This window comes from Tachysurus fulvidraco, chromosome 23 (genome assembly GCF_022655615.1).
Source record: "Tachysurus fulvidraco isolate hzauxx_2018 chromosome 23, HZAU_PFXX_2.0, whole genome shotgun sequence".
Taxonomy (NCBI): Eukaryota; Metazoa; Chordata; class Actinopteri; order Siluriformes; family Bagridae; genus Tachysurus; species Tachysurus fulvidraco.
The window spans coordinates 18,405,220-18,421,248 of NC_062540.1; the positions used below are offsets into that span (position 1 = coordinate 18,405,220).

At 36.0% G+C, this 16,029-nt stretch overlaps 1 protein-coding gene across 2 annotated transcripts; it reads left to right on the plus strand.

The window, feature by feature from the left end:
• Positions 1–338: 338 nt before the first annotated feature.
• On the plus strand, positions 339–15,358 carry slc39a5 (solute carrier family 39 member 5). 2 transcript variants are annotated; one of them, XM_047807009.1, is made up of 12 exons: positions 339–615; positions 783–1,002; positions 2,408–2,631; positions 3,843–4,017; positions 5,068–5,245; positions 7,515–7,684; positions 8,243–8,362; positions 8,522–8,579; positions 9,974–10,126; positions 12,016–12,096; positions 12,528–12,718; positions 14,072–15,358. In XM_047807009.1, exons 2-12 carry the CDS (start codon positions 841–843, stop codon positions 14,219–14,221), a joined length of 1,662 nt encoding a protein of 553 aa, XP_047662965.1. In that variant the 5' UTR covers positions 339–615; positions 783–840; the 3' UTR covers positions 14,222–15,358. The 2 variants fall into 2 exon arrangements, with proteins under 2 accessions (XP_047662965.1, XP_026990357.2); XM_027134556.2 differs by having other exon boundaries at positions 840–1,002.
• Positions 15,359–16,029: the final 671 nt, after the last annotated feature.

Sequence of the window (16,029 nt, forward strand, 5' to 3'; positions counted from 1 at the left end):
TTTCCTCACCTCAGTCACCTCAGTCACCCCAGGCTTGTTCATTAGGGATAAACACAAACACGTTTAAACACGTTTGCATAATATTCATATTAATATTACGTTTGCATAATATTAAACTTTTTGTATTATGTTTTTTATGTTCTGTAAAGATGTCCATTGTTAAATGCGCTAAACAAATAAAATCTAATTGGTATATTTGTATTCTCAATGCATTCTCTATTTTTCTGACCCAGACATTCGACTTGCATGATTGTATGCATTTCGTGTATCTTTAGTTTCTTGTGAGATTCCTCGTGTGTACTGTACAGTATAGTATTAATATATTACACACTATTATACACAAACACCAAAACAACATTTATAATGCTTATTTAAAAGCTAGGGAGCGGTTGATTTTTATCGTTCTCCTCCCCCATAAACATTCTCACACTCCTACTGATTACTTGAGAGGATCAACATACCTGATCAATCCGTTGCAGTTGCTTAAAAAGCCAACAGTGTCGTTTTAAAGGTGTGTAAACATTAACCAGAGCCGCAGAGAGCTCAGGCTTCGAGGAAGCACAGTGTGAAATGTGAGGGGCAGAAATCTTAAATCGTGAAGGAGCAGAATTTCAGGTACGTTTTGTTTTGTTTTGTTTTTTTGCACGTAGCAATAAACGATTGAATCTGCACAGATTTCTTCTGAATTTTTCCACAAAATAATCACAAAAGCTTCTGTTTGGTTTTTTATCCCCTTTACTAAAGACACAAATCATTTACTATACTTATGTTATGCATTGCAGCTCTGCGTGTCCAGATATCATACTGCACTCATTTACTCTGTTCTCGCTTGTCTTCAGGATGCATCTGGACTTCAAGCTTAGCGTTTACTTTGGCTTCGTGATCGTTTCATCCGTACAAACGTCACTCGCTCTTTCGCAGTCTGATACAGAAGAATCGCTGAAAGACAACAATCAGGTCTCACGTACAGAGGAGCGCTTAGAGGACGCTTTTGAGGAGCAAGTAAGAACAATCTAAACATGAGCTTATATAAAACCGCCATTCATTTCTGGCCATACACACGCTGGCTACGGCCTTATCTAGGACAGACACATAGGTGATGCAAGTAAACCAGATCCATAAAATTGTGTTTTAGTGCCTGTGTTGAAATCAGAAATCTGTCTTAACCCTGTTTACCAGGTCACTGGAGCTCCGTCCTGGAGGTGGAATTGAAATAGACTTGTGGAATGTTTTCGATGAGTATAAATGGATGATTTTCTAGTCAGTCGCAAGTCTGATATAAAATGAGTCGTACAGTATGAGTGTGTTTTTCTCTCTGTTGATAATCTTACACTGAATTGTAGTGTGTGTGTGTGTGTGGGGGGGGGCAACGATGGCTTAGTGGTTAGCACGTTCGCCTAACACCTCCAGGGTCGGGGGTTCGATTCCCACCTCCGCCTTGTGTGTGTGGAGTTTGCATGTTCTCCCTGTGCCTCGGGGGTTTCCTCCGGGTACTCCGGTTTCCTCCCCCGGTCCAAAGACATGCATGGTAGGTTGATTGGCATCTCTGTAAAATTGTCCATAGTGAATGAGAGTGTGTGTGCCCTGTGATGGGTTGGCACTCCGTCCAGGGTGTATCCTGCCTCTATGCCCGATGACGCCACAGGCTCCCCGTGACCCGAGGTAGTTCGGATAAGCGGTAGAAAATGAATGAATAAATGAATGAATGAATGAATGAATGAATGAATGAATTTTAGTGGTTAAAGAAAAAATTTAAGATCCTTATGAACAAACACGTGGGGCGTCTCAGAGAGCAGAAATAGGTTTGATATCAGTATTTACTTTAGAGATACAAACATTTGTGTGAGAAAAAAAAATCGTTTGCCTAAATATATCGTCCCTAGTCGGCAAAGAAACAGAAATACTGATGAAAAACTACAGATTTTCAAAGCTCCGTGTCTATTTTCATATTTTATATCAGACTTGTGGCAATAAATTCATAATAAGGTAAACCACAGTGACTCTGACCAAGCAGTGGCTAAGGATGAATGAATGTTTTTGTTGAAAGTTAAAAGCTCCTGATTTTTACATGCAATTGTTTTCATTGCATCCCAGTCCTGATGCACACCTCTAGTTTCAGCCAGATTCCATGATATCTTGTATCTGTTAAACCTAAATAATGTACCGGTATTAAGTGCCGTTCAAAACGATTCGGTTGGGGTCTTCTAAGGTGAGTCTGTTATCATTTTTGTTGACAGACATCGCAGATCCAGAGCAAAACTCAAGAGTAACGTGCTCACGTGATGATTTAAAGTAGCCGTAAGTGATATTTACACTATATGGCTACTTTAAATCATCACATGAGCAAGTACACACCAACAAACTGTTGTTAAACATCTGTATTCATGTGTAACGTGTCTTCTGGAAGGGCTATTACCTGCAGCGCCTGTTCCTGGAGTATGGCAGCAATGGCACCCTGACCTATGAAGGTCTACAGAAGTTACTGGGCAGCCTGGGACTGGGTGAGGTCAGCGTCCTGGAGATCAGACACGGTACGGTGATGCATTCTTCTCTCAGCCTGGCTCATATTCACCAACATTTAAAAGAAGACCATCATCATCATCATCATCCTCATCAGCCCTCATCATCTCAGTAAGAGACTGCCGTGTACTTACGGAATCGTCACAACAGCATTTCTGGGTTTTAATGAACTTTAGCGGACAGCAGGACGTCTAAGAAACAGAGCGTGGTCAGATTCCGGCAAATAAAAAAAGCTTAGACAAGTTTAAAGATGACATGGGACTACAAGACAGATTTACATGAATTTGTCTCAGTCTTATTGTTATTTGTACTTGGACTTCGCTCTGTCTTGGGCTTCAAACCGCCTAAATATGGGCTTGGTGTTGATAGAAAGTGCAAAGAAATATTCAGAATAAGTAAAAAAAAGTACAAACAAAGTCTAAAGTAAAGGCTTGAGCTTGGTTAGGATTTGATCTTCATCTCGATCTTAATCTCGACTTTAACTCGACCAACTTGGTCTTGATCTTTACATCAAGGTTTTCTTAACTAAGATCATTCTTTTTTTGTTAACATTAGCTTTAATAAACCTTGTTAGTACAACCTTGTTAACAAATAGTAGAAATGAGTAGAAAAGTATATAAATATAAATAATTTCTTCACTGTATCGTAGATGTTATCTCTATTCTGATTGGTCACAAAAATAATCCCTACATGATCTATAGCATCTTATTAACTCACTATCATTATCAAATATTTTATACAACACATTTCTTTTCTCTCTTCACCTTTCGGCCATTTTTCCTCTGATAAAGAAACTCTTAACCTCTTAAAAGTCCTCCTCATGACTCCTAACACTTTTTGACCTTATGAGCTCTTTTAAGGGTTAAGATGCTTTATAAAGAACCTCAATCTTTACTATGATCTTCTCTTTCATTTTAAGGGGAAACACCAACTTTACTAAGAATTTTCTTCTTTTTTTTTTGTCACTAGGAAAAAATTTATACTGAGAATTTTTATAAATACAGGTCCTGTAATCCTTTGTAGGAAAATGTATTAAAAGTGTATTGTTAGGACAATGTAGTGTCATCATGTAGGTTAAACACTTTAAAAGTGAAAAAAATAAACCGATAATTAGACAGAAGGTTGTTTAATCTGTGATATAAAGTTTCTTTATATATAATAAATATAAAACCCAGAAAATACTGATTTTTTTTTTTTTTTGCGTAAAATCTGTAGATATCTCCTTTAATATAGAGGGTTAGGGTTAGGGTTAGGGTTGAATTTTTAATTGAATTAATTGAATTATTTTTTAAATATCGCTGTAAATGTTTGATTTCACACAGAGACTCTGAGACCGAGACTATTAAAGAGAAAGAAGAGATTCCTGCAATCGATGTCAAAGTCGTGGTGCATGGATCTTCAGGACAGGGAGATGGTTCACAGACGACATCATCGCTCGGCACAGAAAAAACAATACTGCTCTCTGATCATCCGACAAAGAATCACCTCCATGAGAATGTGAGTGTTAAGTGTTCAAACGTGAAGCCTGAATGATCAAAGTGCACGTCTGATAGCGGCTGATATCATGTGAGCAAAGGTAAGGTGTCAGGACAGTCGAGCTGCGGTTGGTCATCATTCTGGGAGAATTTTTTTTTTTTATGATGATAAACGCCAGGGCGGTTCTAGGGATTCATCTTTAGGGGTTTTAGCCCTTAGTGAGAATTTAAAAGAAGAAGCGTTTTATATTATATATTATATGACTACATACTAAGCCAAAAGTTATGCTATTATTTAAAATGGCAAAAGTGGACACCAAAATTTTATGCATGATGTAATGATGTCAGTCTTGAATCAAATCAGTTCATGTATGTGTGCATTCTCTACTAACAGTGTGTCCAATGAATGCAGTCATTAATAAAAAATAAAAAATAAAAAATCACAAGACAAAAAGACCACTTGGTCTTTAATTTAAATCAGTAAATGTTATTTTTATTTATTTATTTATTTATTTATTTATTTATTTATTTATTTATTTATATTTTTTTATTGAATGGATTGTTTGCATTAATATTTTGTTTGTGCTATCAACTCTGGTAATAAGAATAGTGACATTTCACTGCTTTTGGTTGCCGTCTTTGCGGCTTTCCGCCGATTAACGTTATAGATAAACGCCTCCAGCTCTGACTGCGCGTGCACGCTGCGCGTACCTGTGCTTCTCCGTTCAAATAAAGCGAACAGCTGATGACGCACTAATGAAAGACTACAACGCACGTGCGTAAAAGCAAAGTAAAAAAAAAAACGCACTTGGAGCAAACTGATATATAGTTTTCTTTCCCATCGACGACATGTCCTGCATTTTAACGTAATTTTTATTGTTTCTTTTTGAAAGTAAAAATTATACTTCTAGGTTTAGGGTGGTTGAGATCACAGACAGGGGGGCTGGAGAGACCCTAACAAAGGTCCAGAACCACCCCTGATGACCGCTTATAACTTTGAAGAATTTTCAAGCTTTATAGAAAGAAGCGAATCACAGCATTAACGCTCTAATCGGTTCTTCGTGTCTTTTAGTGTCTGAACGTCACACAGCTTCTGTGGAACTTCGGCTTGGATCAGACTTCTCACATCACCCCAGATCACTTCACCTTCCTGTGTCCTGCTCTGCTCTATCAGATAGACAGCGGCGTGTGTCTCCGCCACACGAACCCTCACACGCATGAAGACGGAGATAGTGTGGCGTTTCTTAGAGGTGATCGGTCACTGCATGGAGATGATCATGTCTCATACGATTATATATATATATATATAAATATTTAAGCTTTTCAAGTAAATCCAAGATGTGGCAGTAAAATCTTGGTCTCCTTTAAAACCAAACTCTTATCTAAGACTGTGGAAAAGTTATAAATAATTGATTAAAATATTTTTAAAAGGCAATTTATGAACATACAAAAAATACTTAAATTTACATGCTTTTCCACAGAAGTATTAAGAGGATATATACATACACATTTATTTATTTATTTATTTATTTATTTATTTATTTATTTATTTATTTATGTGTTTGTTTATTTATTTGTTTAAAATTTCTTCTTTTCTTGTTTTTTACAGTATTTTTTAATTTTATATATATATATATATATATATATATATATATACGTATATATATGTATATACATATATACGTATATATATGTATATACATATATATACATATATATATATATATATATATATATTTTTTTTTTTAATTATTGAATTTTTTATTATTGTTATTTTTTCCTTTCTTTCTTTCTTGTTTTTTTTTTTACAGTATTTATGAGAATAAAGGCTTAACGTTTTATTAATCCATTACATATTAACAACGAGGTACATGCCGAGGTCATCAGAAAATTAACGACTAAGCAGGAAAGAAACAATATACAATAATGCATGGCCCCTTAGGGCTTCCGTACTTTACACTAAAGTAGATGTAGGTGAAGTAACGTGAATGTAAAATAACTACTTGAGTATATATAGTATGTAAATTTAAATATGAACTTAAGTTTAGCAAGTAATTAGTAAATAAGTAATAGAGTATAGTAGAAGTCAATAAAATGAGCCAATAATGGAAAGTGAGGTAAAGTCAGGTATGAGGGTGTAAGGGAAATTATGGTAAGTAAAAGTAAGTCATTATGTACGTAATTAAGTACTGAACAACATTGGGTGAACTAAAGGAAGTAGGTAAAGTAAGGAAGTATTGTGAAGTTAGGAAAGTAAGGTATTTAGAAAATGACAGTAAAATTGTAATAAGTAATAGTGTAAGTCCTTGAGTAACTACGTAAGCTAAGTAATGTAAGGTAAAATAAATTACGTAGGTAAAATACAGTAAAGGAAATTATAGTAAGTGATTAAGGAACTAAGTAACATTAGGTAAAATAAAGTAAGTAAAAGGGTGAAATAAATTAGGTAGGGAAAGTAAACAATATGAATAATAATATGAAGTCAGGTGAAGTTAATTATAGAGCAAATGATAAATGAAATAACTACATAAGTAACTAAGTAACATAAGGGAAAATAAAGTAAGTAGGTTATGTGAGAGAGAAAGTGAGATAAAGTAATTAAGTTGAAGTAAACGATGTGAGCTAATTTGCTAATGTTCATTAAATAAGTGTAGGTAAATTATACATAGTAACTCAAAGTAGCATGAAAAAGTAACAGAGAAACTAAGTAAAATAGTGTACGTTAGTGATGTAATGCAAAAAAGTCCATTATTGTAAGTCAATTAATAACTAGATTTGTAAAGTTAGTCGTGACAAACTTTGATGTTGGCTTTGACGAAGCAAGTATTCGCAACGGATGGTGCTTTTTTGAGGCAAGTGGACAAAAGGGTCAGTGTTACTTTTGGAGGCAAGTGGACATAAAGCTAGGTTGCCAAAACTTTTTGAGGTAAGCAGAGACAAGCATGTGATATCATCCAAATACTCCTGAGGAAGTTCCCCACATTGGGCTGATTGTTTTGATATGTCACATGCCCATGTTGTGCAAATATTTTTATTTTCACGTGACATCACGTGACGTAATCAGAATACCCGTGAGGACGTTCCCCTCATTGTTCTGAGTGTTTTGATATGTCACATGTCCATGTTGTAAACAGATTTTTGATTTTGCATATTTTGGGGGCGGGGTTGCGGCACAACCGAAAGGCCAGTACCGGTACTCAGATCGCTTGGAAAAGTAAAAGCAACAAACTTCAGACCGGCGTCTACAACATATCCGAATTTGGTGCATGTGGCTCGAAAGCTCTAGGCCGGATTAAATTTGATAAATTTTTGTCTAAGCTTAAATAGGAAAACAGAATGTTGGCTTCTACAAAGCCAACATAACTAATCTCCAAACATAATGTACAATGGTCCGAAGAATCTATCTACTGTAGTCACATGGCCTAGTTTAGATATGTTGACATATGATTGTTGTGATATGTATTTCAAGCTAACGTGTTCATAACAATTAGAAAAGGCTGTGTGTATATTTCCTCTTAGCTCTGGGTTGGGCCTCTGTGGCGCTGCTAGTAATCAGTCTGCCGTCCTTCCTGGCCCTCGGACTGACCCCTCTGGTACCCCCTGCTGCCCTACGGAGCTTCCTGTGCCCCATGGCGGCCATGGCTGTGGGCACGCTTTGTGGAGACGCCCTGTTGCACCTACTGCCTCATGTGAGTGACCAGAAAATCAGTAAAGGCAATAAAAACTTGAAGCATAGACAGAATATCAGATTATTATTTCGTAATATCCCTCAGAATTGTTTGGTTTTTAAAATAAAAATAAACATGACGTCCATCGCTATATCATGTCCGATACTTTATTAAGTTTTTACATTTTATTACAACATTCGAAGACTGTTTAATCTCTCAAGATTAAACAGACATGAAGTTATGTGTGTTTAAAGTTTGTGTGTGTGACTAGACATCATTATTACACAACATTAAGTGCTGAAAAGGTTAAAATTCATGACCTTTAAATGTCATTTCATGGGTATGATAAGTGGTGCATTAGCATTAAGTATGGACATTTAAATGTGTGTGTGTGTGTGTGTGTGTGTGTGTGTGTGTGTGTGTGTGTGTGTGTGTGTGTGTGTGTGTGTGTGTGTGTGTGTATATGTGTGTATATGTGTGTATGTGTGTGTGTGTGTGTGTGTGTGTGTGTGTGTGTGTGTGTGTGTGTGTGTGTGTGTGTGTGTGTGTATGTGTGTGTATGTGTGTGTGGTGTCTCAGGCGAACTCTGGGCCACATAGCGATCACCAGAATGCAGTGCTAAAGGGCTTAAGTGTACTCGGGGGACTTTACCTGCTCTTCACATTTGAGAGTATTCTTGGTCTCAGACACAGCTATAAGGTGAGATTCTCTTGTGCATTATACAACAGGAACAAACAAACACACGCACACACACACACACACACACACACACACACACACACACACACACACACACACACACACACACACACACACACACACTGTAAATTTGTTTTGAGTGTTTCCTTTTTCCCTCAGAAATCAAAGAAAAGAAAGCAGAATGTAACAGAGGCTCGGGAAATGGAGGCGTTAGAGGGTAAGTTTGATCCTATACTCAGGACTCACTAAGAATTGCTGAGTTACATCCAAAGAAACTAAAAACCTAAAGCTGAATTCATGAAGAAACCAACATGAACAATTTGATGTCACGGTGTTTTTTTCAAAGTAAATCCTCCAAACTTAAACACTGAAATATAGATAAAGATTTCAAAAGCACTTTGTAAGTCACTCTGGATAAAAATGATCTGCTAAATGCTGTCAATGAAAATGAAATTTATATGTAATGAATAATATCCCAGGCATCATAAAAGCGGTAGAAAATGAATGAATGAATGAATGAATGAATGAATGAATAATATATAAATATAAAATGTTCTGAAAGAGGAGAACTGAGTTTCCTTTGTTCCGTAAAGCTGCTTCGAGACAATGTCCATTGTTAAAAACGCCACACAAATAAATTAGACTTGAATTGAATTGAAGTTCATGGAATGTTTTTGAAAATAATGTAACGACACTGAACATGATTTTTTTTTATCAGTTCATTTATTTAAAAAATATAACAAAAACAACAACAATAATAATAACAATACTTATTATTATTGTTATTATTATTGTTGTTGTTGTTGTTGTTGTTGTTGTTGTTGAGTAATAACAATAGTAATAATAATAATGCAATAATAAACAAAAATACATACAATAATAATAATTGTATGCATTACTATTTATTATTGTTGCTATTATTATTATTATTTTATTATTAATAATTATTTATTTTTTAATTGTTATTTTAACTACTTATAATAATAACAACAATGAAAATATAGTAATGCATAAAACAATAATAATAATAGTTATTATTGTTATTATTATTACTACTACTACTAATATTAATAATAATAAAAATGAAACCAGACATTATTTTTATTATTATTGTTACTTTTATTATTAAAATAAACTAATATTTAAAAGCAATTCTATGTAAAAACAAAATACATTAAAGTTGTTAGCTGTTTGTTTTTGCCATGGAAATTTGCCAAACCTGATCATTTCCACCACATCCTCAGACTGATGCCCCTGACAGCTACAGTGTCAGGTGTTAAATGAGGTGGATGTAAATAATTAAAATGTGATCAATGCGAGAGACTGTTATAATCAAAGAGGCTAAAGGCTTTTAATGTATAATACATTTGAGTGAGAGTGCAGCACTGCAGGAGTCTAGAGAAATGTTTCAGTAAACTTTATCTATATAATGTGTTAGTGGTTGGAAATAAACAGATAATTAATGGAATTAAAGCATTCACAGATAAAACTGAATTTTATCACATTTGGGAATCGCAACACGTCATGTCATGACAAACCGATACATCCTTAATAAAGAGAGGTACATAGAGCTGTTTATAAAGTTATTAACCCTGAGGTTCTGTTCTCCAGGTTCTTCTACTCTTGATTGCTCTATGAACCCTGAGTCTGGTCACGGTCATTCTCATACAGCGCCGGATCGAAGCTCCTCCAGCCTCAGCACCGTCGCCTGGATGGTCATCATGGGAGACGGAATCCACAACCTCACTGACGGGCTAGCGATCGGTGTGTATCTTCGAGCAGGTGTCATTGCAGGACGTGGTTATCATGTGAGGGAAGGAAGTATATGAGGTGTGCTGTTCTAGGAAATTAAGCAACCGTGGGGTCGTGTGATAGACTTGAAGCAAAGCTGTAATGAGTCTGCTGCCATTCCCTGCTGTTAATTGTTGGCCCCACCCACTTATTTGTTACCATGGACACTAATTGTACTCAATCTTTCCTACAGGTGTGTTGTCTTTGTCTCTAATTGTCTCTGCTTTGTCACTGGTTCCTGTCACCTATATATTCTCTGTTTGTTCAATTCCCTGGTGCTAGTCGTTCTGTCACGATGAGACAAAGGCGAGTGAGGATCCAAATGCAGTAAAGAGCTATAATGACAAAAAACAAGAACACAGACAGGCAGGCAAAACAAGACCGAACACAGAGCTGACAAGAAACAGGAACATTGAAACGACTAGCACCAGGGAATTGAACAAACACAGAATATATAGGTGACAGGAACCAATGACAAAGCAGATACAATCAGAGACAAAGAAAGCACACATGGAGGAAAGATTGAGTACAATTAGTGTCCATGGTAACAAATAAGTGGGCGGGGCCAACAATTAACAGCAGGGAATGACAGCAGACAGAAACAAGGAAAACACAGACAGACTCATAACAGACTACAAAAGCAAAGGAGTGAACTTTACCAACCTGCAGTGGAATATTTTCCTGTACAACACATGACCAAGTATTTTATTCCTCTTATATCACTGCAATTTGCTTGTTTTCATGTTGCAAATTGAGTTACAGTACATCAGCTATAAACGGTCATTCCGTCCCTTTGTTTCTTTTTTCTCATGACATTAATAAGACATAAAAAATTATTTTATTTTACTAAAGGCCTGCTTTTGTTGTGTCCATGTCGATGATTGAGCGTCTTTGTCGTGTCTCACTCCACTCTCACATTTGTAGAATTTATGGTGTTTTATAAGCACTTGTGTTTTCCCCTGCAATATTAGGAGCAATGTAGTCACTGTAGTCCGAGATGCCCAGAGTGTTTGTTCATTAGCAGCTCAAATCTGAAGCCTCTATCTCCAACCACTAAAATTCTGTAGGTTATCACATAGAGGAAAAAAACTCACTGAGTCTTGACTTATTTTATATTGGACTTGTGGACATAAAATCTTTCATTTGTTCATACTGATAAAAAAAGCATAAATGATTTCCAGCCCAAAGTGCAGAACAGAACACCAGCATGAGGTATAACAGACAAATGGAGCGCAGGTAGAAATGATACTCTGTTTGAACGAGTGCATGGATAGAAATCTTGCAGTCTGAAACATGGTTTGAACTGATGCTGTAAAAGATTGTAACCATCTTGTGACCAGTGAGACTGGAGAATTTCACAGCACTGGGGTTTAATAATGTTTAATCTTCCCTCTAAGGTCTTTTTCCTCTGTTTATTAATCATCCAAAGGAGAGATTTCCATCTATATTCATTATCGTTAAATCACACCCTCCAGTGTCACCCATATGAGGATGAGGTTCCCCTTTGAGTCTGGTTCCTCTCAAGGTTTCTTCCTTTACCATCTAAGCGAGTTTTTCCTTGCTGCTGCTCCCTGAGTCACCTCAGACTTGGTCATTGGGGATAAATACATACACATCGTGAACAAAATCTATCTAATATTAATCTCGAATTTTGCATTCTATTAATCTGTATATTATCCTTTATATTAAGCTTTTGTTCTATGTTTATGGTCTGTAAAGCTGCTTTGAGACGACGTCAATTGTAAAAAGCGCTATAGAAATAAACTTGAAACGAATTGAAAAGTTATAACGAAACCCCACCATGTTTGGCTTTGCTGGATGATCAGAAGTCTCACATTTGTTCTGTTCTGTGTGTCCTGCAGGTGTGGCATTTTCTCAGAGCCTGACTGGAGGACTCAGTACAGCTATCGCTGTCTTCTGCCATGAGCTTCCTCATGAGCTGGGTATGACGAGCTCTCCAGTACTCTGCTCAAACTGAGCTCCTGATATTTCCTCTAATTTATCCAAACGATTAAAAAGTTAGAGTTCTAATCATTAAAATTCATTGGATTATTTATTCATCTGTTGAGGTGTAAATCATATATTATGGCCAGACTTAGGGTTAGGGTTAGGGTTAGGGTTAATCATGTGATAACAACCAAACTGAAGACTTATGATCGCTTTATAAAAACACTAACTGAGGAAAAAATCTCAGGGAAAGCTGTTCTGGTAGCTTGTAGTGTGCTAACATCTTCTTACAAAACACACTTCTTACAAAAACACTGAAATTTGTCGCACATTTGGATACATAATCATAAGTAAATGAAGTGCATAAACAGATAACAGTTTGTCATCTGCCATCAGCAGGATTAAGCGTTTCATCATGTGTGTTCAGGTGATCTGGCCATGTTGCTGGCTGCAGGTTGGCCTGTACGAAGATTGGCACTGTTCAGCTTGCTCTCGGCCCTGCTGGGCTATGTGGGAGTGCTGACTGGTTCTGCACTGGGGCACCACTGGGCACAACACTCGCCATGGATCCTCACGCTCACCGCCGGAGTCTTTCTCTACGTGGCCCTCACTGACATGGTGAGAACTGTTGCTGTGGTTGTGATTTAAAGTCAAGTTTACTTTATTTAAATATTTATATATAAAACTCTAAACCTTACATTGGGACTTTTATTAAAGTACTAATTCAGGGATTCAGAAGACACGACATTTGAACAGTTTGGAAGTCAGATATGATTTCAGAAAGCTAAATGCTACCTTGACAATATGAGATGCAAAACTCGCTAGCTAAATTTCATTTCAAATTGCTAAATTTTAGCTACGAATAAACTGGCAGTTGTAAAAGTTACAAAAAAAACCCTTAAACTGTTAAGAACGTGGCATGTTTTTAATTAACATATTTATGCATATTTATATTTCTTGATCATTTGAATTATGAGACGGGTGCAGAAATGTTCGTACATACATTTGAGTGCAACTCAACTTTAAGTTTGAACTTCATTCATTCATTTTCTACCACTTATCCAAACTACCTCGGGGAGCCTGTGCCTATCTCAGGCGTCATTGGGCATCGAGGCAGGATACACCCTGGACGGAGTGCCAACCCATCGCAGGGCACACACACACACTCTCATTTACTCACACACTCACACACACTACGGACAATTTTCCAGAGATGCCAATCAACCTACCATGCATGTCTTTGGACCGGGGAGGAAACCGGAGTACCCGGAGGAAACCCCCGAGGCACGGGGAGAATATGCAAACTCCACACACACAAGGCGGAGGCGGGAATCGAACCCCCAACATTGGAGGTGTGAGGCAAATGTGCTAACCACTAAGCCACCGTGTCCCCAAGTTTGAACTTAAATAGGATAAAAAAAAAACAAAAACAAGAAGTATACCTCTATTTTATAATTTAAAAGAATACCAACACCTTGAAATTTTAATGTGGGTTTGTCTTTCATTAAAACAACAATATGAAGCAAAGTCTAAGTGACTATTACATTATTTATAACCATGTTTTATATTTAGATAAGATTTCTAAAAGGATTTTTAGTCATATTTCTAAATGTTAGGATAGGATTTCACAAAGTACTTTGTCATGTTTATAATAAATGTTTATCTATTAATAACGCTAGCTAACGTGAGAGGATTTCCGTGAAAAATGTAAGCCATTTATAAACATTTATTTGTGTAAAAGTGATATAGGGAATGTTTTGCTAGTTTGGTAGTAAAAAATAAAAAGAATGTTATAGCAACACATTTGATTTGTTGGTGTAAAAGAAATGTAAACTCAAATGTAAACACACTCAACTCTGAACCTTTTTAATTTAATAATTATAATTATTATTTTTTTTAACAATAATTTGTCCCCACTTTATATACTTTTCTAATTATTAAGCTTGATGCTAATATGTCCTGTGCTTCCAGATGCCTGAGATGCTGCATGGAGACCAAGGTTCAGCGAGTCCCCTCATCTCTTTTCTCCTGCAGAGCGTCGGCCTGCTCACCGGAGGAGGCATCATGCTGTGCATCGCTCTCTTCGAGGAGAACATCAGCGTTAACTTGAGTGATGGATGAGAGACAGAAAGTAACACGTGTGGAATCTTTGACCAGCACCAAACCTTGCTAAAATGGACTTCTCATAGCTACTTGGGTTTACGTGCTGAAAGAACTGTACAGGAACGAGGAAAGCAGCTAATGAAGCTAATTCTGGTTAATAGCTTTTCTTTTATATCACAGAGGAACTTTTTTTTTGCTACGTAGTTTTATATTAAGGATTTTTAATCTGACATGTCATTTATTAATCGGTCACTTATTAGACCTGATAAAGACATCTGATATAGCGTAATATCGTAATATTTTGCATTAACTGATGTACTGTATGTTAAATGTATAACTTTCTAGTTTGTGTGTGAATATGTTCAGCAGCAGCATCTAAAAGAAGTTATATTTTATTGTTATAAAGTTTATACACTTTACAGCTAAGGCTACATAGACACTAGCCTGAAACTAGCCCCGAGATTTCTGTAAATATTTTAAAATAGTTTTTCTAAACATTAAAATTTTTGTAATAATCATCTTTACAGCTAATTCTAAGTAATAAACAAATAAATATCCAGCTAGCAAGAGCTAACCTGACAGGATTTCTCACTGGATTTTTAGGCCACATTTGTAAATGTTTATAATCTAGTACCAATATTAGCCAACTCGCTAACACAAGAGAATTTCTGTAATGATTTTAGATCCTATTTCTAAGCATTTTTCATCTTCACAGATTCACGTTTTAATAAACTGCTAGCATGAGCGAACCTGACAGGATATCCAAGAGGACTTTTAATTTGTTTCTAAATGAAGTTATTTATTTATGTGCTAGACTGAAAGTTAAATTTGAGCTAGAAAATGTACCAGATTTCTAATAGGATTTGAAGTCAAATTCCTAAATATTTTTATTTGTTACCTTCTTTGTTATTTCTACTACTGAAGCTAGCATGAGCTTACCTTACAGTATTTTAAGACTTGATTTAATTTATAAATGATTAAACTTCTCAGCTAATGCTACACAGGAACACAGCATGGAATAACCTGATAGGATTAGCATCATGATTAAATCTAATGCTAGATAGAAAGCTAAAACGAGCTAACCTGACAGGATTTTAATTCAAATTCCAAAATGCTTTTATTTACTGCCAAACCTGATTAAATGAGTTAAACCGACAGGATTTCTTAAATGATTGTGTTATCTTGTTTGTTTTTGTTACTACTAAGGCTGGTCAACAAAAGGCAGTAGCATGAGCCAGCTAATGCTACACAGAAACACAGTATGAAATAACCTGACAGGATTATTGCACCATATTTAATGCTAATGCTAGATAGAAAACTAGAATGTCCAAAACTGACAGGATTCCTCAAAGTATTTCAAGTCATATTCATCATCTGCTTGTAACATAAACCAACTAAGATTAAGTCATTTTTTTTTGGTTTTACCTTTAATACTAGCCAGTTAGCTTTGAGCTAACAGGATTTCTGAGATTTAAAGTAAAATGTTAACGCCTTTTCCTGCTAATGCTAGATCGAAAGCATTTATGAGCAGATTTATCAGAGATTAATTATTTACATATGATTAGCTTTGAATTGCTAATAAGAAAAATGAACAAATGCTAACACTGCTAAAAAGTATATAAATATATATATAAAAATATATATATATATAATGATTTTATTTGTGTATTGTCTGGTCACTGCTTTAGCTGGGGACGATGGGAAGAGACAGACAAAATAAATAAATAAATACATACACGGTGGCTTAGTGGTTAGCACATTCACCTCACACCTCCAGGGTTGAGGGTTTGATTCCCACCTCCGCCTTGTGTGTGTGGAGTTTGCAT